This window comes from Argentina anserina, chromosome 2 (assembly GCF_933775445.1).
Source record: "Argentina anserina chromosome 2, drPotAnse1.1, whole genome shotgun sequence".
In the NCBI taxonomy this organism is placed as follows: domain Eukaryota; kingdom Viridiplantae; phylum Streptophyta; class Magnoliopsida; order Rosales; family Rosaceae; genus Argentina; species Argentina anserina.
The window spans coordinates 28962285-28984767 of NC_065873.1; the positions used below are offsets into that span (position 1 = coordinate 28962285).

At 42.2% G+C, this 22483-nt stretch overlaps 2 protein-coding genes and 4 non-coding genes across 6 annotated transcripts; 3 read left to right on the forward strand and 3 right to left on the reverse strand.

Moving 5' to 3' along the window:
* Positions 1 to 2299: 2299 nt before the first annotated feature.
* LOC126782047 (uncharacterized) lies at positions 2300 to 7058 on the reverse strand. Its single transcript, XM_050507200.1, has 16 exons — positions 6606 to 7058; positions 6446 to 6507; positions 6265 to 6332; positions 5972 to 6093; positions 5589 to 5694; positions 5437 to 5488; positions 5088 to 5205; positions 4963 to 4993; positions 4840 to 4863; positions 4569 to 4693; positions 3988 to 4069; positions 3605 to 3727; positions 3466 to 3519; positions 3302 to 3371; positions 3182 to 3215; positions 2300 to 3009 (listed from the first exon to the last, which is right to left on the reverse strand). Exons 1-16 carry the CDS (start codon positions 6790 to 6792, stop codon positions 2660 to 2662), a joined length of 1608 nt encoding a protein of 535 aa, XP_050363157.1. The 5' UTR covers positions 6793 to 7058; the 3' UTR covers positions 2300 to 2659.
* Positions 7059 to 7508: 450 nt separating this feature from the next.
* Positions 7509 to 11014, reverse strand: LOC126805530 (bZIP transcription factor 29). The gene is made up of 4 exons (XM_050532316.1): positions 9601 to 11014; positions 9378 to 9510; positions 9191 to 9275; positions 7509 to 8059 (listed from the first exon to the last, which is right to left on the reverse strand). The coding sequence occupies exons 1-4, from the start codon at positions 10740 to 10742 to the stop codon at positions 7791 to 7793; spliced, it is 1629 nt and encodes a 542-aa protein (XP_050388273.1). The 5' UTR covers positions 10743 to 11014; the 3' UTR covers positions 7509 to 7790.
* Positions 11015 to 21474: 10460 nt separating this feature from the next.
* On the reverse strand, positions 21475 to 21547 carry TRNAV-UAC (transfer RNA valine (anticodon UAC)). The gene has a single exon. It is a non-coding gene; the product is annotated as a tRNA-Val (tRNA).
* Positions 21548 to 21957: 410 nt separating this feature from the next.
* LOC126785521 (small nucleolar RNA snoR20a) lies at positions 21958 to 22046 on the forward strand. Its single transcript, XR_007671055.1, has one exon. It is a non-coding gene; the product is annotated as a small nucleolar RNA snoR20a (small nucleolar RNA).
* A 45-nt stretch (positions 22047 to 22091) lies between these two features.
* Positions 22092 to 22173, forward strand: LOC126785567 (small nucleolar RNA R38). Its single transcript, XR_007671097.1, has one exon. It is a non-coding gene; the product is annotated as a small nucleolar RNA R38 (small nucleolar RNA).
* A 94-nt stretch (positions 22174 to 22267) lies between these two features.
* On the forward strand, positions 22268 to 22370 carry LOC126785565 (small nucleolar RNA Z103). The gene has a single exon (XR_007671095.1). It is a non-coding gene; the product is annotated as a small nucleolar RNA Z103 (small nucleolar RNA).
* Positions 22371 to 22483: the final 113 nt, after the last annotated feature.

Consider the following 22483-nt stretch of genomic DNA (forward strand, 5'->3'; position numbering starts at 1 on the left):
AATGCTAGATAGAGATATATTATTTAACAGGTATGTATGATCAGTAGAGCTATATATCAAGTATTTTTTAAGAAGTAATGACATTGATACTTTTCGTCGATTGATTAGACCAGCAAGTCGGTTGATTTACCAAAATTATGCATTTGTATTCATATATGACATTTTTGTAATAAATTAAGAAAAGTATTGTATACACTCATAAAAACAATACTTAACTCATATATATAATTGTTGTTGTAATAGTCAAGTCCACGTAGTTGAGTTGAGTGATCGTCTGCTCTGGTCCACTAGTCCACACTATTATGAGAAACTGACTACAGATATAAACAAGACTTAAACTGACTCTACAAGCTTGCTAGTTTCTCAAGCGTCATAATTCACCCCCTTAAGGGGCTAATGTCCGCATCACACACTTCCGTTCGGGAACAAGTTCTTATATCGTTCGTAAGCCATTATAATTTCTCACGATTTGGTCAGTACGTATTTGCATTTAAACATAACTAAACTAGTTCATTTGCATCTTTCGAAGAAACTAGTCCATTTCTAACACCGAGAGAGAAGTGTTTCGTTTCCTGTCGCGTCAATTTTTATTTCCTGACGCTTACTTTCCGTGAACTGAACGAAACTCAGTTCCCGTACTCGGCCCAACGGAGAACTCCTCCGGTCCTCTTTCCAGCAAATATCCAGTCACCAAAACCCCTGAGACCTGTTCAGTCCCGACCCGGGACGTGGGTGGTCAGTGATGTCGACACGTGAGCACATGGGATACTGAGTCGTATACTGTAGCATGTAATCCACAATGATTTTGGCTGCACAAGAAAAGTGGCATGTGCCATGTTATGTTTGAGCTGCTCCCTCTGCAAATGGGTTACTATGCACCTCTCGCGTGGGACCCAACACAAAAGGCTCTGGTTCTCTTATTCTCTCTCTCTCTCTCTGATTTTGATCGATCGGATTCCGAACTGTTCCAACGACTCGCCGTACAGTGAAGTTGGGTCTAGCTGCCTGGACACTTCCAGGTAGTATATTATGCAGGACTGTCCCATCCGGTAAATCATAAATTTACTTTTACAGTAGAAAATGATCGAGGTAATTTCGTATCAGCTGTGAGGTCGATGTCAGTGGTGAATAATTTTGATAGCTCAACAACGTTTTTCCCATAAGATTAAGCTTTTAGAGTAGGTATGGAGAAGGGGGGATGTTATTAAACTTAAAAGGAAGTGATTGTGAGAGAGAGGCGAAGGGGAGACATAGCATTTAGACATTGTTACTCTGGGGTGTCCAAATGAGGTGGGTGTGTAACTATTTAGGTACAACGGCATATGACTTTGTACCTCACGGTCTTGTTTAGGGAAAGGCTGGTGGAGCCCTATCACATGGGAGTGAGTAAGATGGGGGAGCTTTCTTGCCGATGAGAGGAGGAGGATCTCAATGATGCAATGTTCTTTTCCAAGGCCATGATTGAAAAAACCAATCATACAACGACCAACGAGACGCTCAAAATAATGAGTCATTTGTTAGTAACATTTCAGTGAACATGTAAGTAAAATATTTCAATGAAATTAAACTCGCGAAAAGAAGATAGTTTGGTTGATATAGATAGATTTACACTTTTCTGTTATCGATATATTCTAATAATAAAATAACAAGAAAGATAATTGACATGTTAACTGGTTAACTTTTGAAATTATCAAATTGTTCAAGATTTATTAAACTATATATTTATATTTATTTATTATTAAATGGACATAATAGTAAATTATACACTTTAAATTTAAAACCAGGGAATCAAGTCATTTTAAAGAAGTGAAGTGGGCACGCGTGCATGAAGGCTACTAGTTATATAAAACTAACTGGTTAGTTCAAGAGCGCTTCATAAGCGATCATTAGTAAGATAAATCATAATATTATATATGTTTTGTCTATGTGCTATGTAGCAAAACGAATTAAGGAAGCAAAAGCTTTCGAACATGCTAGCTTGGACACAAATGGAGACTTCATAGCTCCTCTTCCGGTCTCAACTATTTCATTAGATGTTTCCTCTCATACGGACACAAAGTTGCGACGATAATAAAGGATGGGGTCTGTTAGGCTCGTCAGGCTTTAATCTTGGTCCAACAAGCATGCTTGTATGGAGCAAGAGTAAGGTGAGGACACTCAGGACAGTATTCAGTTTCACGTTGAAAGATATTGATGCTAATCTGGTCACACCCTCGCAGCTTTCCTTGACTTGGGAAGCAAATACTAATGCTTTCTGGCCCCTCTACACAAAATTCTAAACCACGATGCAGAATGAATCAATATCAAAGCCTCAAATGTTTCAATTCCGCGGTCCGTGTGTTCTATGGTGTCAAATCCATACAGCCCATTAGTCGGAACATGAACGAGCATAAATTAGCTGAATATTTGGTACAAGCTAACACTCACATTCTTTAGCTTCAGCCGGATTTTAAAAAATGGAGTGTAGTCAAAGTATTGTTAATCGACAATTGAAAAGTACATGAGACAACAAACAATTGAAACGGGCGCATATAGAGCACCTACAATGCAACAGAGTACACTTCTCTACATTGAGAGAACAAAATTTCCGATTTGGAACTGGAAAAATTGCGGCCTTACTCTCTTACCAGCCTTGCCCGGGGACTGGAAAAATTGCGGCCTATGACTTGCGAGGCCTTCCTCTCTTACCAGTCTTGCCTGCAGCAGGCTTTGCAGTTTTGCTTGCCGAAGGAGGGCGGCCGCGTCCACGTTTAGCACCATTACCTCGCCCTCTACCAGAAGCCTTCCCACCCCGTTGCCTAGAATTCTTGCCGTTGACCTGTTCATCATCACTCTCCTCACTGTCATTGCCATCTTCGTCTTCGTCCTCATCTTCTTCATCTGCATCTTCATCTTCTGACTCGGATGACTCTTTTGACTTCTTCCTCTTGGAATTACTAGATGCCTTAGCAGCAGTCTTTTTAGGAGCTGTCTTAGTTACTACAGTCTTTTTTTCTGGTTCCTCACTCCCTGTACCAAGAAAATTGCACAAAATAAGAAGCCAGGTTAAACTCTTTTACTGAGTTTAAACCAACTCTTCTTTAGCCAAATATGATCTCCACAAAAAAGGAGCAACTCTACTACTCTTCAATACCATGAATACTAAAGACACCATTGGTTGATTAAAAATTCATCAGCATACCTTCAGCAGAGGCTTTGCCATCATAAACATCAAGCTGCCAAAAAGTACATGTTAGGCAGCAGCTTTGCTATAACCAAACAACCTCAATTGACTTGACCTTTACAGAGACTAGAAAACTACCTGATCAAGTTGGTCCGCAATACTTGTCCTGTCAACTATGACCATGGAATGGTTCTGGCCACATGCAACACTAAAGAATAGAAGTCCTCCATCAGCATGACCAGCAGGTATAGTTGAAAACATAATAGGTATGTAGACAAGATACCGTGATAACATATGCGTACCTGATGACATGCATACCCTCAAGAATGTCTACTTTTTTGGGTACTGCAGAAGACCTAATAAGTGAAAGGAATAAACCCAAGTTAAGAAGTGAAAAATTGACCTATAGAGAGGGAGTTCCACAAAATAAATAAAACATACTTCTGTCCATTTGGGCCATATCCCAGCTCTCCATACTGAGCGTGGCCCCAGCTTATGCAGGAAGAATCGGCACCAACAAAATGGTGCATGCCGCCTGAATCCATGCAACGCAAATTCCAACCACTGCCAACAACGTTGAGGATTTTTTTCTCAGCAATTATGTGACAGAATTAAACATCTGATTTTATCTATTCGTGGACAAGAAAATCCAAGCTAAGCTGATAAGAGGGGTCCCACTAGAAAGGTATACCAAGCAAAAAAAAAACATCTTCTGGGCTATTTAAGAAGATAAATTCAGATGGAAAAACAAAGAAAAACAAAAGACAAATTTATAGAGCTTGAAGGATTGCATTACTGATCAAAATAACTAAGCAGAGCAGAACCTTAAATCCATGAGTGGTTTAGGATACATCCAGTCATCCCCCGTGCTTTTAATTTTACCCCACATATACAACTGCCCTCCACCTGCAAACAAAGAAAAGAAAATATATGCTCGACACATGAGAAGTCTATAGTAATGGTGATAGGTTGTCTAAGCTTTTGCTTTATAGCAGTTAATGTAATTGATTCCCGTCAAAAAGATGAATCAATTTAACAGTTGTACAATAAAGAAAAAAAAAACAAGTGCTTCTACGAAGATGAATTTTTTGTTTGATGCGAGGTAAAGAGTCATGGCCTTGTAAGATGTTTGTATCCAAGATGAACAGTCTATGCTTGATAATAATAAGCTTTCCCTCAGGTAAGCTTATACACTAATAAAACTACAACTTATGCAATCAATTGACATAAAGAAGGACAGTCACATACGTGTGTGGAATTTACAAGAGATAATTAATCACCAGGTGAGAACAATTGATTTCAACCCAAGTACCAGATCCAAAGACGCTTAATTAAAATAAGGCTTCATTTTGGGCAAACAAGAACTTATGCATAAAAAAGACTCAGTACAACAGTACTGGGGTACCTGCAGTACATGCTGAGTTCATTGAGCCAGCTGATATTACTGCATTAGGAGGCAGCATATTTTGCCTCTGAAAAACATCAACACGACGAGGAGCCCACTCATCCTTCTGCTCTCGATGTCCAAGCCTATAAACACCAGTCCAGGAGTCATATGACTGACGAGAGCAAATAAGTGATAAAATAGGCACAATCCAATTCGTTAATTTTATGACATGATGGAAATCAACAACATTCAGCATCAGAATAGCCGATCTGCAATATTAAGTACCAACCTTCCATAACCACCGTTGCCCCACCTAAAGTAAGAACATAAAAAATTGCAAGTCAGAGATCCATGATAGTATCAAAATGCTTCATATTTGGAATGAAAGGTATAGCCATTTGAAAACACTTACGTATATACATAGCCATTTGCATCTACTGCCACTGCATTAACAAACACACTAAGTTATTAACGAGAAACGCACAATTACACAAACAAAGAGGAGCAAACAGAGCATAGGGGAGGCGCCGTAATGACCTGTATGGTTTGTTCCACAAGCAACTTTCACAATGGTTTCCCCAGCTAGAGAAGCTATTGCTTTAGGGCGTGGTTGAGCTTCATAAGCAAGCTTCACTGAGCTGTCTTTAGTGTTATACTGCAAGAAAATCCAGCATTTATCAAACTTAACATCAAAAGAATATCATGAAAGGCAGGGTAAATTAATACCACTAACAGAGAAGGGGTATTACACTTAACAAATTGCCACATTCAACTTAATAAATCAAATAGCAGGGAATATCCCTAGAAGGCAGCATTTTCCGAAGACAATATGGAGTATACAATACATACGTAAAGAGCACAACAACACAAAAGTTGCTCAAAATACCTCATTATCAGTTCCATGACCAAGTTGGCCATACTGTGGAAGACCTGCAGTTCTGGAAACCAAGAAACACTTTATGATTCAGCCAGAAATCATACTAGACTGAGACTGATCAATTAATTGACATATTAAGAATCTCAAGTGCATCAGCATACATGATAGAAGCTCCTTCAACGGAAGATAGCCAAACAGTGAAGTCACCGCCACAGGTAGCCTTTTTAACATCAGAAACCTGACAGCGAACAGGGGACGCCTCAATTTCTACACAAGACAAAGGAAGCATGTAACCACAAAGGCAGTTAGTTACAGATAAACAAGTTGTCCAAAAATTGAGAAGATTATGTTAAGTACACTTAAGAGCCATAAGATTAATGGCATGTTCGAAAACAATTATCATGTCATAAGGATCGCTCTGTTAATCAATGTCTGACACATTATATTCATCCATGAGCAACAATTGGAGCAAACAAATTTGCATTAGATTCTCGTTCCAAGATCATAAGACTTCATCAAACCAACTTTACAAAGAAGAACCTACCATTTTTCACTGAACCGGAACCCAGCTGTCCGTGCTTATTCCAGCCAAAGGCCAGAGAATGGCCGTCCTCCGTAACCACAACTGTATGACTCCTCCCTGATCCAGCTCCAACAATTTTGTACCTACACACAAATTTCAAAGAATTACTCACGCAAGCATAATGAAATCACAATTCACAATGTAGCCGTATGCTTATGCCCGTATATATCACAAACATCCCATTATTATATCCTATATTCCTATATAAGTAGTTACTTAATTAGTCATTCCGATTCATTCCACCAGAAACATACTTGGAAAGTTCAGACACTACAGTCGGCCTATCACGCTGAAGCATATCTCCATGTCCCAGCTGCCCCTTCTGCACACCACAACTTCATACATTAATATAACCACCACCAAAAAACACTACATAATCAACAAATTCAACTACATTCATCAACAAAACAATCGAAATCGAATTTCAATCCTCACCTCATTTCGTCCCCAAGTATAACACCGCCCTTCCACATCCAACGCCACACAATGACACGAAGCTACAACCAAACATTCAAACCAAATCAAACTCAAAGCACATTCATCATATCAATCAAAATTCAATTCACCAAAATTGGAGAGAGATAACAATCATTACCGCAGCCGGAGGCGATGTACCGGATACTAACGCCGACGAGAGGCCTCAGGCGAGTCGGAGAGACCAAATTACCCTCGACGGGGCCTTTGCGACGGCCGAGGATATCCCAGGAAGTACCACCGCAGAACAAAATCTCTCCCGACTTCTCGGCTTCCTCCACCTTCTTCTCCGCCTCGACCGCAGACATTGCAGGCCAAACTCCGGCGATCAAACTCAGCTCACAGACTACCGGAGCGGCGGATCTAACGGCTAGTTTTCAAAAAGCGGTTGCGCAACGAACGGTTCGGATGGGGAGTCGGGTTTGGCGGGAAATGGAGGTAAACGGTAACGGCTAGTGAGAGGAGAGATCGGTGGGAGCGAATTTAGGGTTTGGGAGTCTCTGGGAACGAAAGCGATGAAGATGATAGGAGAGAAAGAACGAAACCCTAAAATTCAAGTGGGAGAAATGAAATATTAAAAGGACGAATTGGTTGGGTTTCACGAGAACAGGGACCGATTTTATTAATTTTAAAGGAGAAAATGTAAAGTGTGATAATAAAAAACTAAACGCCATGTAGATAAATGAATTACAGTACACACTTGCTTTAGATTTTTAGTCAAAAAACAGTCGAGTTAATTTCTCTACTACCTACCCTTTTTTACTTTGTTAAAGACTTTGAGCGCTTTGCTGCGAGCTTGTCAGAATTTGGTGAAGCAATAACCCCACGAATATTAGGCAAGCTATGCCGACATTGGGTAACGACATTTCTAATATTTACCAAATAGTAAAAGATAAAGATATTTCACTTCTTTTAGGTTAGTGAATTAGTGGGATGCTTTCTGTACTGAAGCATGATATGAGCATGAGGACATTGTCTGAGTTCAAATGTTCAATTTAAACACGTAGTATAAAACTATATATAATCTGTCAAGAACAGCGATAACAAATGTAGTAGATTGGAAATCTCCATACAAAACCTACAAGACACTTCTCCATGGATTGATGTTTCTCCTAGTAAGCCTTCTAGTACAATAACCAACCCAATAAACCAAAAAATGTTCTTACCTGTGGAGTAAATTTAATTATAATACATAAATATGTCGATTACTTATGATATATGGACTCATGCTATGGATATTAGAAACGAATTTAGCCACCACCGTTAACCATCGAATCACGCAACACAAGCCAACATGGGAACCCAGCTATTGCATCGACTCGTGCTTAGGAGCACTGCCATTCTGCTGATGGGAGGAAGGTGGTCTGTTTTGCTGTGATTGCTGCATTATCTGTTGTGGAGTTTGCTGTTGTTGTGGCTGCTGCTGCATCTGGTAGAGGTTGAGTTGCTGTAGTGAGAGCATTTGTTGATTGATAAGCTGCTGGGACATGCGGTTCGAACGGTTGCCTTCTCCTCCCATGTCTGCAGCAGAAATTCTTAGTCGCTGGACTTCTCCAGTCAAGGCCTCATTTAGAGCTGCAACATCAAGGCCAAAACAAGCGGACGGAGTTAATTCAGATATTCTTTAGCAAGGATGTAGGATCAATCTCCATATGTGCTGGTATATTTGGCAGCATATATTCGTACAAATATTGATAAGAGGAACCAACTATTAATCTAGCTCCACAGGTTGTTACGTATTCACAACATAACAATAAGATAATCACAGAGCAAAATATGACAATTGCTAAAACAGAAGGGAGGGATCAATGTCTCTTGTTTTGGTCTAAAATTGTATCAAGGTACATCCCCTGAAAATGTATAGAAGCAACAGCTTTTTTCATGCCTACAGGATTGAGAGTATATAAGTAAATGAGTTTTCTTGCACTTGTCTTTAAGTAACATCCATTCAATGTCTAAAAGAAAATTGCTCTTACTATCCTAGAAAATTCATGGTAAGCACAGGAGAACATTAGAATCCAAAACGCAGCATCTTTATTCAGAATTGTCAAAGACTATCTTGGTATATCAAATGTATCCTTCAACTTGTTTGTGACGGGTTATAGATATTTCTACTGCCGTTTTTTCCTTTCTTATGGGCCAAAAAAGTCCTAGTCAGTTATGGCGTTCACAGGATATGAAGACTTAAAAGTTTATGATACTTGTGGAATAAAGGCCTACTCAACTAATTCAAATCGGTACACATATGTTAAATGAAGGAAAGCTTCAGACAGACGGGGCAGCAGCTTCCTTTATTCCACAACATACAGCAGCACATGTAAATGGCTAAATGCTAAAACTGAAAGAAAGGATAGGTAATCTTGAACTGATCGAATCTATAATCCAGGAAGTGAACCATCATGACATGAAGGTGGAAATCATAGAAGGTTGGGGCAATGTCTATTTGAAATGTAAAGATACAACAAGACAAGTTATTAATCAAGAGCATCTATTGTCACGTAAGCTATAATGGTTTTCAGTTTTCAAACATCATCAAGGCTATGGGTAAGCACACGGAACCTTGTTTAAGCCAATTCTAGCACTAGATGCAACAAAACTAGAACTCTAAACTTCAAGCAGTTGGTTGACCATAATTCATGCGAAATCATCGAAGACATTATAGTGTATATGACAGACAAATAATTAGCTGAAGGAAAGGCATAGTACCATCTTTAAGTTGCGCCTGTTGCTCCATAGCTTGAAGACGGAATTTCAGTTCACTGTTCTCACTTGTAAGACCCATAGATTCCCTCTGAACAGAGATGCACATATAGTCAGTTACCATACGATAAAGTTTAACTTTAAAGTGAAGAGGTACACTTCGTAAAGGATTTGAAAAACCCCTATTACCAACCTGCAACTTAGTAACCTGCGCAGATAAAGTAGTTGCCTCAGTCTGCAGGGTTTGCACCTTGTGCTCCAATTCTACAATGTATCGCATCTTCCGCTCCTTAGAACGAGCAGCTGACTGACGGTTAGCTAATATCCTGGATACACAAAAATATCATATGAGAAATTCTCTCGAAAAGCCTGTCATTGCAACTAAGATCATATACCATGTCAAGAGAACACAATACCTCTTTGCACGTTTGGGGTCCGCTACAGCAATCTCTGAAAGCTTCTCGCTCTCCATTATCTTCTTCAGCTCAATCGCATTGAACTCGCCACTCCCAAACTCCATGCTGAACTTAGCCGGAGCCCCATCCATCGAAGTCCCAGGTGACAGCTGACCAACCTGACTTCCCAACGGCAGAGGCTTGAGCATTTCATCATCGAAATTCAAATTATCCATATAACTATCCATCGAAACACTCCTACAGTGTCTCACAGTACGCCCTGCATCTCCACCAGCACTCCTCTTCACCCCTTCCTTCTTCCACTTCCCATTCACCCCACTCTCCACCTCATTATCACTACTCTCACCCCCATTCGTCTTCGAGCCACTCGCCCTACTATCCTCACCGCCCGGCGAGTTCATCCTATCAATATTCTCCAAGTTCATATAAGCACTAAACAAATCATCCACAACCTCCCCGCCCGATTTCACATCCACATTGTTGCTCCCATCCCCATTCGACCCTTGCCTCACAAGCTGCACCGGTTTCGAAACTCCCAGACCCTCCTTGCCATCAAAACTCCCCCTCCTCCCAATCGGAATAAGCTGCGGCGAGGACTGAATCACGGCAGAGAATCCCAACGGCACATCACTGCTGGACCTCCTATGCCCCCTCCTCGGCGGCAGCCCATCTCTGGCCCAAAACGGACTACTCTCAGTCACCGGAGACCGCAGAGAGTTCACCACAGACTCCTCCATGTTCACATCCGCCGATATCGGAGGGTCCGAGAGCGAAGGAGAAGCAGTCGTCTCACGGTAATTAGTCAGAGGACTCAGAGGGGGCAGACTATCCAGATTAAAAAACGCGGGCTGAGATAAAGACCTGGAATGAGCCGCAGCAGCTCCCATTTGCCAAGAAGGAGAAGAAGGCAGTTGAGGCCTCATGGGGTTGTTGGGATGGGAAGGAGGAATACCAGGCCGCTTGGGATTCTCGGGGCTGGGGGGAAGTTGACGCATGGGTAGACCTATCTGAGATGATGAGGAGCTGAAATTGGGGATGTCTACATGATGATGTGGTCTCGAAAACGAAGAAGACGGAGACCCGAATGGTGAATTGGGTCTTTGCTTATTACCGCTACTCCCCGTCTCATCACTCCCCTCCATTTTTGCTCAGCTCTCAACTCTCAATCAACCCACCACCATACTCAACAATACGAAAATCCCTAATAATTTGCAGTGTGCAACACACAAACTCTAAAATCAGAAAAAATGGGGCAAGAGGGATTTAGGGTTAGGGGGGAGAGATTGGGGATTATTTAAGCTGGGGGAGGTCAATGAAGGAATAGCCAGAAGATTGAGGAAGGCGGTGATTTCACGGTGGGTGTCATAAAAATATAGTAGTTGTTGACTACGAATACAAGGGAGGAGAGTAAAAGCGAAAGCATAGTAGAAGAGGTTGAGACAAGGAAGGCAGCAGAGCTAAGCTCTCTCTGAAATTATTGTAATAACAACGCGCTTGTTGCTTTTTTCGATTTTTTTGGTCAGGGGTCTCTTTCTTTGCCCAATATCACCGGCTTGTATTGTGGACAAGTGTGGACAAATCATTCTATTAATTTATAGATTCTGCACACAAAGAAAATTTATCCATATCTATATTTTTTTATGAGTCATTGATTTCTTTCCTTTTATAATTTTTATAATTTATCTACATACATCATGCATGTATATCACATTGATTTTTTTCTTTTTATATGTACAAATTCATGTGGGTTGATACATTAATATTTTTATTTGTTTTGGTGATTTAAGGAAAGGAATTATTATCTCTTCAAAAACTAAGGAAAAGGAATTATTATTTGAGATAAGGGAGTTGGGAATAAGATATGTAATCTTAGTTAGATCTCGGTTAATCATCTCGGCATAATGATAACGGTAGCTTGTGACAATTAATGGTGATAGTTTATACGTTAAGCACTAAGTTTTAAGTCGTCGGTGTTATTTTGTTACTAAAAACAGTTTTCAAGTGCACAATAAGTAGTATGAGATCTAATCATAAATTTAGTTATAACTCACATAATGTTCTAGATTATTACACATTATGCATCGATTGTTGTCAACAAATTACTTGATATAGCGGATATGGTCTTGAAGCTGCTGTCTCTTATATCCTAATAGACACTGGAAAAAAAATTGTCACGACGATGTAGTGTATGTTACATTAATTTTTTGCTTGTATATTAAAATTACATAGTTATCTACATGTGTGCATTTGTATTTGCTTTTATGGTATAGAAATAAATGTATGGTTCAGATAAAAGAGTCATGTGAATTAATAACGATAACAATAGCTAGTGTCATTAATTGGTGATATTCCTACGCTGAGCATTCTACTTCAGGTCGATGTACTTGTGCTGTTTTGTTGTCTTTCACACCTCAAAGCACATGATAGATAATAATAATAATAATAATAATAATAATAATAATAATAATAATAATAATAATAATAATAATAATAATAATAATAATAATAATAATAATAATAATAATAATAGCTTAATCAATTAAAACTTCGTTATTGTTCCGGGAGAATTACTATTCTACCCTTGTGTGTGTCTTAGCCTAATAGGTTTCCTGTTAGGAGATAGATTAGCATCTCCGTAGTAGATTAGGACTCCGAATCCTACGGGATTGTGGTGTTGTAAATGCCTATATATAGGCCCTCATATCATTCAATAATATACAAGTAATTCATCCTCAAACACGTTATCAGCACGAAGCCCTAAAAACCCTGAATCTTTTAGAGCCTTCCGAAATTTTTCTTCCTTTCCTCCGCCACCGCAAGCTTCCTGCCGCCGCCGCAGCCCCTGCCTGCTGTCGCCGCAACCCCCTGCTGCCGCCGCAACCTCCTGCCCTTGCAGCCCTGCAGCCTCGCAGCCCCGCAGCCCCTGCCCTCGCAGCCCTGCAGCCTCGCAGCCCCGCAGCCCCTGCCCTCGCAGCCCCGCAGCCCTGCAGCCCCGTAGCCCCGCAAAGCTTCCTCCGCATTCGCTGCTCGCCGCTCGCCGCATTCGCCGCATTCGCCGCTCGCTGCTCGCTGCTCGCCGCTCGCCGCACCTGCTGCTCGCCTCAAAGCATTCAAAATTGCTCCTCCCGCATATTCACGCAAGAGACGTGAAAGTCACAAGCAAGGACTTCGCTCAAGAGAAGCTACTCCCGTATACTACAAACCTCCCAAGGTAAATTTTTATAAACGTTCCCGCTTTTGAACGTATAGATATATTATATCGGGCGCTATTAGCCTTCTTCTTGTCTTAATTCCGGCCTTTCTTATAACGCCAATGAGACTATAGAGGGATGGGTTTCCCCTCTTGGTCGATGTTTTCTGTGTGACGGTCCTGGGGGAGTCACGATTGTTTTGAAAGGGAAGTTAATCGATTTTCGTGTGGTCGCCTGAGTGCACCGTTGTTTTGGGTGCGATCATGAGTATCGCCGCTTGCATCGATTTTTCATGTGACCATATACGTCACCCCTTCTAATTCCTATTATACTTGAATCTAATCGATTCCGTATTCGTTTTGTAGATGTCATCGCCATCTCGACCGGAATTTGGCCTTCTTGATCTAGAAGGGAAGGAATACCACCGCTGGGTTTCCGACATGGAACTCGCGTTTGAGAGCCGAGGGATTGAAGGCATGTTTGCCGACCCTCCTGCTGATTTCCCACCTATGGCTAAGACTCAGACTCTCATCTTTATGAGACGTCACATCCATGCAACTCTCAAGAGGCAATACTTGAACGTAAAAGATCCTAAAGAATTATGGGACAAACTACGCTTGCGGTACAACAACGTTCATGATAAGCTTCTTCCTGAATTGACCATTAGATGGGATAACATCCGTCTATTGGACTATAAAAGAGTGGATGAGTTCAATCAGGATATGCTATGCTTGCAATCCGATCTTGGCACCGTTGGTGTCATTAAGACCGACCTAGATCTTCTCAATAAGACATTGGACACGTTTCCAATCAACTATGAGGTTCAAGCTCATACGTACCGCACTCATGTAGAGGAAGGGAAGATCCGGTCTTTTGCCGACTTAATGGCACTCTTAGCTAAGAAGGAGAGACATTCTGAGATTCTCCTCAACAACAACAATAGACCTGTTGGCACTAAAAGAATTTCTACGCCACAGGCTAACTATGGGAAAGCTCCTAAGCAAAAGAATCAATCAAGGAACGCTCCATATCAGCACCAAAATAACAACTCTCGTGGTAGGAGGCAACAAGGCCGATCTCGGCCTCGGTCCAATACATGGACCCGTGATGGTGGCGGCGCCGCACCCTCAGGGGGAGGCCGTCCCCGTCCCACACTCCAAGGAGGCCGTGCACCTCCTAATGCCTCCACTTCCGGTAATGGCAAGTCTCCATGCTTCAAATGTGGCTCCTTTAAGCACTTTAATCGCGATTGTCGCGCTAGCAAAGAGATGATCAAGGCTTACTCCGCCTACAAGAAGTTTCTACAACCCGAATCGAACCATGTGGATGAGGACCATGAGATCGAGACTCACCATATCTCCATGAAACCCGAGCCCCTTGCTTCTAAAGCTAGGCCTCCGGTTGCTACCATGGATACTCCCGACTTTGATTAGTCGTTTTAGCTTCTTTAGCTTTATGATTCAAGTATCGTTATGGCCAACTGCCATTGTTATTTTCATTGACTTTGTAATAGTCTTTTGATTTTGGAATTAGAAGTTTATGTGTGATGTATTAAAGATTGGCATTCAATAAAATTTCTCACTTCTTGCTTACAAGACGATCTCTTTGAGAATTTTATTTATCCGACACTTAGCATGATGATCAACGTGTGCAACTCACATGGTTCTTAAATTGGACGCTTTTGGGTTACATGGGACCCCAATAGCACTACATTGTGAATTTGGAACTTAAAATTCGGAAAACGAACCTCGGAACGTCGAAAACGACGTCGTTTTGCCTTGGCCGGCCCCGGTTACTATTCCGGCGTTTCCGGCACGTTTTGCCGGCGTATTCGCCGTCTTCCGGCCATTTCCCGGCGTTTCCGGCACCGCCACTCGGTCCCTGCCGGCGTCCCCTGTCGGACCTGAAGTCCCGGCCTCCATACCGGCCAGTTTCGACAGCCACCGGCCAGTTTTTCCGGCAATAGGTGTCGGCGGTTTTCCACCGAGTTTTTCGACGATTTTTCGTCGTTTTCTCGTGATTCTTCCGGCATATAGCAGCAGCCCCTGCTGCCACGTTTTCCTCGTCCAAAATTCACCCGGTTTAGAGTTCTTTTGACATGGTTTTCCGGTTTGTTTTTCCGGTTTTCTCCAAGTCCGTTATATGCACTCACCGGTACTCTTTGTGTGTGTTTCCACACCATTATTGGATGGTTTCTACCACCCTCGTTTACTGTTTGGTATTTCACTGCTTCAATACCATGATTTCCAACTCTTTAGTTGAAGAATGTAGTACTATTGCCATGTGATACATTCGATGGAATCGCGCTTTGTTCTGGTTCCCTTTCTTACAATATCCTACGGCGTATTGTATAGAATTGTTCCCGTGTCGCTGACTCTCTTAATTGTCATTTTGTAGATGTCCCGCGGTGAAATCGAATGTCTAGCTGATTGCGGAACCACCCACACTGTCCTACGGCACAGGCAGTTGTTCACGGATCTAGTGTTTTCGACTTCTTCGATGACTACAATGATTGGCTCGAAATCCATCATTCAAGGAAGAGGCACTGCTTCTTTCATGTTGCCTAATGGTACGACTCTTAACGTCGTAGACGCTCTTTATGCGCCGAAGTCTCCCCGCACCTTGCTAAGTTTTAAGGACATACGTGCCAATGGTTTTCACCTCGATACTTATGTTGAGAATGGAGAGGAATATCTTTGCGTTACCTCTGAGAAAGCAGGCCATCGCCGCATCTTAGAGAAGATGAAGAGTCTTGGGAATGGTTTGTATCTTACTTCCATTCGGATCTTTGAATCATATGCGGTTGAACGCAACTTTTGTGATTCGGACTCTTATATGCTTTGGCATGCCCGTCTCGGGCACCCTGGACGTGATATGATGATTAGAATTCTTAAGAATTCACATGGTCATCCATTTTTCAAGTCCCGGAAGCGATTGGAGGATCACCTCACCCGTGCTCCGCACGGTGAGGCCGTGCCGACCCATGCACCGCATGGTGAGGCTGAGCATGCCTCACTCGGCAGCTCCACGGCTTTCATGCCGTCGGTGGCAGCATCCCCTCCTTCACAGGAGCTTGTGATGCCTCCCGTGCTTTCACATGCCTCCATGGCAATTTCTGATGCCCATCGCTCGTTTTGCAAAGCTTGTTCTCTTGCTAAATTTCAAGGAAGTCCTTCTTTTGCTAAGGCTTCAACCGAGAACATTCCATTCTTACAACGTATCCAAGGTGACATTTGTGGACCTATTCAACCAGAATGCGGACCTTTTCGATATTTTATGGTATTGGTTGATGCATCGACGCGTTGGTCACACATCGCATTGCTATCCACAAGGAATGCTGCATTTGCTAAGTTATTAGCTGAGAGCATCAAACTTCGGGCTCACCACCCCGATTATACTATCAAATCCATTCGTTTGGATAATGCTGGAGAATTCACCTCCAAAACTTTTGATGATTACTGCATGTCTATTGGGATCGAAGTTGAACATCCCGTTCCTCATGTTCATTCACAGAACGGTCTAGCAGAGGCTACCATCAAGCGTATTCAGCTTGTTGCTCGGGCAATGGTTATGGGTACTAACCTGCCGGTCTCTGCGTGGGGATATGCAGTGTTGCATGCAGCGACACTTATTCGTTTCCGACCCGCGGCTAACCAAGCGTTTAGTGCGTACCAGATGGTAACTGGTTACGAACCCAATATTTCACACTTACGCATCTTTGGTTGCGCCGTTTATGTGCCTATTACGCATCCGCTGCGTACTAAGATGGGTCCTCAGAGACGATTAGGTATCTATGTTGGCTATAATTCCCCAACGATTGTCCGCTACTTAGAACCAACCACCGGAGATCTCTTTACTGCAAGATTTGCAGATTGTCACTTTGATGAGACATGCTTCCCGTCGTTAGGGGGAGATGGGAATGTTATCATTCCAAATGAACGTCAGGAATTGACGTGGTGTGTCCCCACTATGTCTCATTATGATCCCCACACTGCTCAAAGTGAGTTAGAAGTGCAACGCATTATCGACCTCCAGAAAGTCGCGGATTCGATGCCCGACGGCTTTGTAGATATTGCTAAAGTGACGAGATCAAACATACCCGCTGCGAACGTACCGGCACGGTTGGATGTCCTGAAATACGGGCGTGGAAGACAAGCTCCTGGACCTAGCAACGTTGGCACCGCCCCTGACAGTGGGACGGAGGCCGACGGCGGCACCACCGTACGCCGTGGTGTTGTCGGCGCCCCTTGTGGCGACGATGCTGAGATGGCCCAGCATGGAGCAGCTTCGGCCTCGGCTCCTCAAAGAAAAAGGGGGAGACCGATAAACTCTAGGGATTCAAAACCTAGAAAGAAGCGAATGACTAAGGCACAGCGCGTCATCAACGATGAATCACCATCGTATGAAGTTGTCTCTGATTACAGCTATGTCCATGAATCAACTCAAGTGTTTCCGTGGGACGCTATGGAACCTTGTTTGATGCCAGAGAACAACGCAATCTCAGTGAACTACACAAGTGAGCAGTCGGTCCGAAACCGAGCCACTACATGCATTGATGACGTTTTCGCTTATTCCGTCGCACTTGAGATCATATCTGAAGACGACGTTGAACCTCGCTCTGTAGCTGAATGCGAACGCAGAGCAGATTGGCCGAAGTGGAAGGAAGCAATCCAGGCAGAACTTGACTCATTAGCGAAGCGAGAAGTCTTCGGAAAGGTTGAATTGACTCCAAGAGATGTCAAACCTGTTGGACATAAATGGGTCTTCGTTCGTAAGCGTAATGAGATGAACGAGATCGTGCGTTATAAGGCAAGACTCGTGGCACAAGGATTCTCACAACGACCTGGTATTGACTATGAAGAGACTTATTCTCCTGTTATGGACATCATTACCTTCCGCTACCTTATTAGTCTGGTAGTGTCCGAAAGACTAAACATGCAGCTTATGGATGTGGTCACAGCTTATCTCTATGGGGATCTTGACGCAGAGATATACATGAAAGCTCCTGAGGGACTACCTTTACCTCCATCAAGTGCCTCCAGACCACGGAGTGCTCATGCAGTCAGATTACGTCGTTCGTTGTACGGGTTAAAGCAATCCGGAAGAATGTGGTACAATCGGTTGCATCAATACTTGGTGAGAAGGGGTTACAAGAATGATGAACTATGCCCATGCGTGTTCATACGAAAGACAAATTCCGGATTCGTCATCGTTGCGGTCTACGTTGATGACATGAACATAATCGGTACTCTTGATGAGATTGAAGAGACCGTGTCTTATCTGAAGTCGGAATTTGAGATGAAAGACCTAGGGAGGACGAAATTCTGTCTCGGCCTTGAGCTTGTGCATAGGGCCGACGGCATCTTAGTGCATCAGTCAAATTACACGCAGAAGATGCTTCGACGTTTCAATATGGATCTATGCAGTCCATTGTCTACTCCCATGGTCGTCCGAAGTCTAGATATCAAGAAGGATCCCTTCCGTCCTAAAGAGGATGATGAAGACGTTCTTGGTCTTGAAGTTCCATACCTTAGTGCGATTGGGGCACTATTGTATCTTGCTCAATGCACTAGACCGGACATATCTTTCGCAGTGAACTTATTGGCTAGATTTAGCTCCGCACCTACGCTACGTCATTGGAATGGAATCAAGCATTTGTTTCGATACTTGAAAGGTTCCCTTGACATGGGATTGTTCTACCCCTATTGCAGAGAGAACACCGCCACGGTATCTCCCCACACCACCGCCGTCGCCGACCCCGGCCTTGCCGCCGTACGCCGCAGCGACGCCGCCGGCCGCCATGGCGTGGAGACCGTGCGCGGTGCCGAGAGCAGCCACCGGTCCCGTGCAGCTCTTTCCCCCGATGCAAAGACTCCAAACAACTTGTTAGTTGGTTATGCCGACGCAGGGTACCTCTCTGACCCTCACAAGGCTCGTTCTCAAACCGGTTATGTGTTTACCATTGGGAATACGGCGATATCTTGGAGATCCACAAAGCAATCTCTTGTTGCTACTTCTTCGAATCACGCGGAGATCATCGCTCTCCATGAAGCAGTGAAAGAATGTGTTTGGCTACGATCACTTGTTCGCCATATTCGTGATTCTTGTGGATTAGTCTCTACAACTGATCAACCTACGTGCATTTATGAAGATAATGCTGCTTGCATAGAGCAGACGAAGTTAGGTTTCATCAAGGGAGACAACACCAAGCATATTTCGCCTAAGTTCTTCTACAATGTTCAACAACAGAAGTTCTTGAATGTTCAGATCAATCAAGTGAGTTCAGAATCCAATGTTGCGGATTTGTTCACCAAGTCTTTGCCTAAATCTACTTTTGTGAAACATGTGAAGAGCATTGGCATGCGTCGTTTATCGGAACACTAGAGTTTGGTAGACTTCAGGGGGAGTCTACATCACATGTTAAGATCCTTAAGTAGTTGGTGCGTTGTGCTCTTTTTCCCTTCGATCAAGCTTTTGTTTTACCCAAGAGGTTTTTGTTTTGCTTGACAAGGTTTTTACCGAGGCAACGTTGTGCGCCATGCAACCTAGGCATGCGACACAAGGGGGAGTGTTCCGGGAGAATTACTATTCTACCCTTGTGTGTGTCTTAGCCTAATAGGTTTCCTGTTAGGAGATAGATTAGCATCTCCGTAGTAGATTAGGACTCCGAATCCTACGGGATTGTGGTGTTGTAAATGCCTATATATAGGCCCTCATATCATTCAATAATATACAAGTAATTCATCCTCAAACAGTTATATAAATATATATGTTACATGATGATTAAACATTGCTCATCGATTATTGTGATCAAACGGCTCGATTTGATGGACATGGTTTACGAGACATGTTTGCGTTAATTCCCCGCTCCATGTACTAATGAATATCATTTCCCAAAAGGCTTAACCAAATAAAGACCCTAGTAAACTGTGGAACAATATGGCACATATATAAAGATCGTTTAATCATCATATATTGACCAGCATATGTAGAGCATAGTTCTGCTGATGAATGAGCGTCACAAATCATACGGTTGATCATTATTACCAAGTTACAACTCTAATATCAAGCTACATTTGGTAACTGAAAAATTTGGATAAATGAAATTATCGGTTGATAAGAAATACATGAGTTTCGATCAGTTGATTCATCATGAAATGTTGTAATTTTATAAAGTCAACAAACTTTCTTAACTTTAAGGCAGACTAATAATACCAACATTTGACGGTCATGTTTCTGCAATCCTTTACACTCGTGACTCTGTTAGTAGTTGGCACCGCGTCATTAGCGAGTTTTAAGATAACTTGTACAAAAACGATAAAAGCTTCTTGGACTCGTTACGTTGACACTGTTAGCTCCATCGCCTCCACGTTCTTGGCGGGCTTTAAGATATCATGTAATAAAAAGCTGCTTCCAACTCGCTACGAGTTAACAAAAAAAAACAAATTATAAAAAAATATAATCTCTAAACTTCTATTTTTAAAAATTACTATTTATAAATTAATTATAAAAAGATCATCACATTTAAATAATAAAATATAAAAATATTAACAAAAAAAAACTCACTTTAAAAATATTTTATGAACTATTTTGCCATTTATTATTATTTTTTTCTTCTTCTAATTTCGGTCATAACTTTCTCGTCCGGCGATAGATTTTGACGAAATTGGTACCGTTAAAAAGATCTCGCTCCCTTCTTTCATTTGATATACTACCCACTCCGAATCAACCAACTGAACAAGGCGCAACAACCATCGCAAATGGTTACCGCCATCGATGTCTGTGCTCCAAGCAATTATGGCGAAACCGAAGCTCAAGGTTCTCTAATTCTAGCTATTGTCTTCATTATGAGCATATTTATACAAATCTCATTTGAATTTTAACAAAATTTCGCATATTTCCACATTTCCTCTCAGCACGTCACACTTTCTGTCACAACCACTATCACATACACTATCACACTACCTGTCATAACCTTTGTCAGACTATCTGTCACACCCATTGTCACAACCGATGTCACAACCACTATCACACTAACTGTCACACATGTTGTCGTAACCGCTGTCACAACCGCTGTCACAACCGCTGTCACACTAACTTTCTGTTGTGGCAGGTAGTGTGATAGCTAATGTGACACACAATGTGATAGATATTGTGATAGCAACAACGGTAAATTCGTTCAACATCAGCATATGTGCATCTTCCGTAGTGAACCTGCGCCTCCACCCCTCATCTCCACCCCGCGCCTCAATCTCGCGTCTCGACCTCGCACCTCAACCCCGCACCTCCATTGTCAAACCACGACTTAATCTCGCATCTCCACCTCGCGTCTCTACTCCACGCCTCTACTGTCAAACCACGACTCCATCTCTTGCGCCTCCCTCTCGCGCGTCTACCTCACACCTCCACTGCATCTACAAACCACGACTCCACTTTTCGCCAATGATCTGGTGCCTTCAACCTGCGTCGCTGAACCCTACACCTCCTCAATTGTTTCAGGCTGAGAGATAGCTATAGTGACATTCTTGTAAATACTTCCAACTTTAGTGACAACGCTATAAGAGATTTAAGAATATGATTTTTTTCTAATTTTAAAAAACTTACTTGACTTTTTTCTAATTTCATGTATGGAATGTGACTTTTTTATAAGAAGCTAAAAAAAAAACACCTAAAAAGTCAACTATGTTGGTGCCCAGGATCGAACTGGAGACCTTTTGCGTGTAAGGCAAACGTGATAACCACTACACCACAGCAACTGATCGACGGCGTTATTTGTGATTATGTTACCTCTCAGTCGATGAGATATGTGGAGGCCCAATCACACAGTGACTGCTCATTGAGGCCCATTCTCACCCGTATTAAACCCTACAGCACACTATAAAAAGAGGCCGAAGAGCTTGGACTAGAGCACCACTGTAAAACCCTAGTCTCTCTACTCCTCGCCGCTCTCTCCGACCAGGCTACCTTCTCAGGCAATATTCTCCGTTTTCTCATCTCCTTTTTTTTTTCCTTTTATCTGTTTTTTCACTTACGAGGCCAATGGATGAACACTTTCTGGTGATGAGTGCCCGGATTTCGATTCGGGCATATGATTCATTCCACATTTTGATAGGAAGATCTGATGCCTCATTCTTTACCTTTCTTGATTACTTTTTCTTAAAGCTTTGCCGGTGATGACTATGAATTTTAACAGAAGCACAAAATTTTGTGTATCAATGTTGAAACGAATTATCATGAACTAGGACGGTCTGAGGCTCTGATTTATCTTTATATTCTTCTTCTTCTTTTTATTAACTCCTATTCTGGGAATGATGAGACAATTTTATTAACAGTTATCCCTGTCTGATAAATGGATGCTGAAAATTTGTTATCTGACCCAAGCTATCTTTAATTTTATGCTCTTTTTATATGTTTCTTTCGTGTTTTGTGAGCTTTTTTTTTTGTATTGTTTAAAGTTTTGAATTTGAATAATTGGGATGGAGGTGATGACTATTTCCCCAGATGATCGAAGCTGAACAAACTGAGCTGTTTACATCTCTGTGTTACACAGAGATACCAAGCCAGGTGTTTCTGATCCATCCACAATTCACAACAACATTTTGCATTGGTTTTCTATTTTAAAATTGCTTTGCATATTTTCTCGGTATGCATTTTCTGAAAGCTGAGGTAATCTTGGTTATGGATAGAGTTCG

What these genes read in the sequence shown, in the direction of transcription:
- LOC126782047 (XM_050507200.1), bottom strand. Translation starts at nt 6,792, where the DNA reads ATGTCTGCGGTCGAGGCGGAGAAGAAGGTGGAGGAAGCCGAGAAGTCG. An exon ending in GGCAACGGTGGTTATGGAAG is followed by an intron (nt 4,694 to 4,839) that starts GTTGGTACTTAA and finishes TGGTGTTTATAG; the next exon opens with GCTTGGACATCGAGAGCAGA. An exon ending in TGGCAAAGCCTCTGCTGAAG is followed by an intron (nt 3,010 to 3,181) that starts GTATGCTGATGA and finishes TTCTTGGTACAG; the next exon opens with GGAGTGAGGAACCAGAAAAA.
- LOC126805530 (XM_050532316.1), bottom strand. Translation starts at nt 10,742, where the DNA reads ATGGAGGGGAGTGATGAGACGGGGAGTAGCGGTAATAAGCAAAGACCC. An exon ending in CGCAGGTTACTAAGTTGCAG is followed by an intron (nt 9,276 to 9,377) that starts GTTGGTAATAGG and finishes ATCTCTGTTCAG; the next exon opens with AGGGAATCTATGGGTCTTAC. An exon ending in ACAGGCGCAACTTAAAGATG is followed by an intron (nt 8,060 to 9,190) that starts GTACTATGCCTT and finishes TTGATGTTGCAG; the next exon opens with CTCTAAATGAGGCCTTGACT.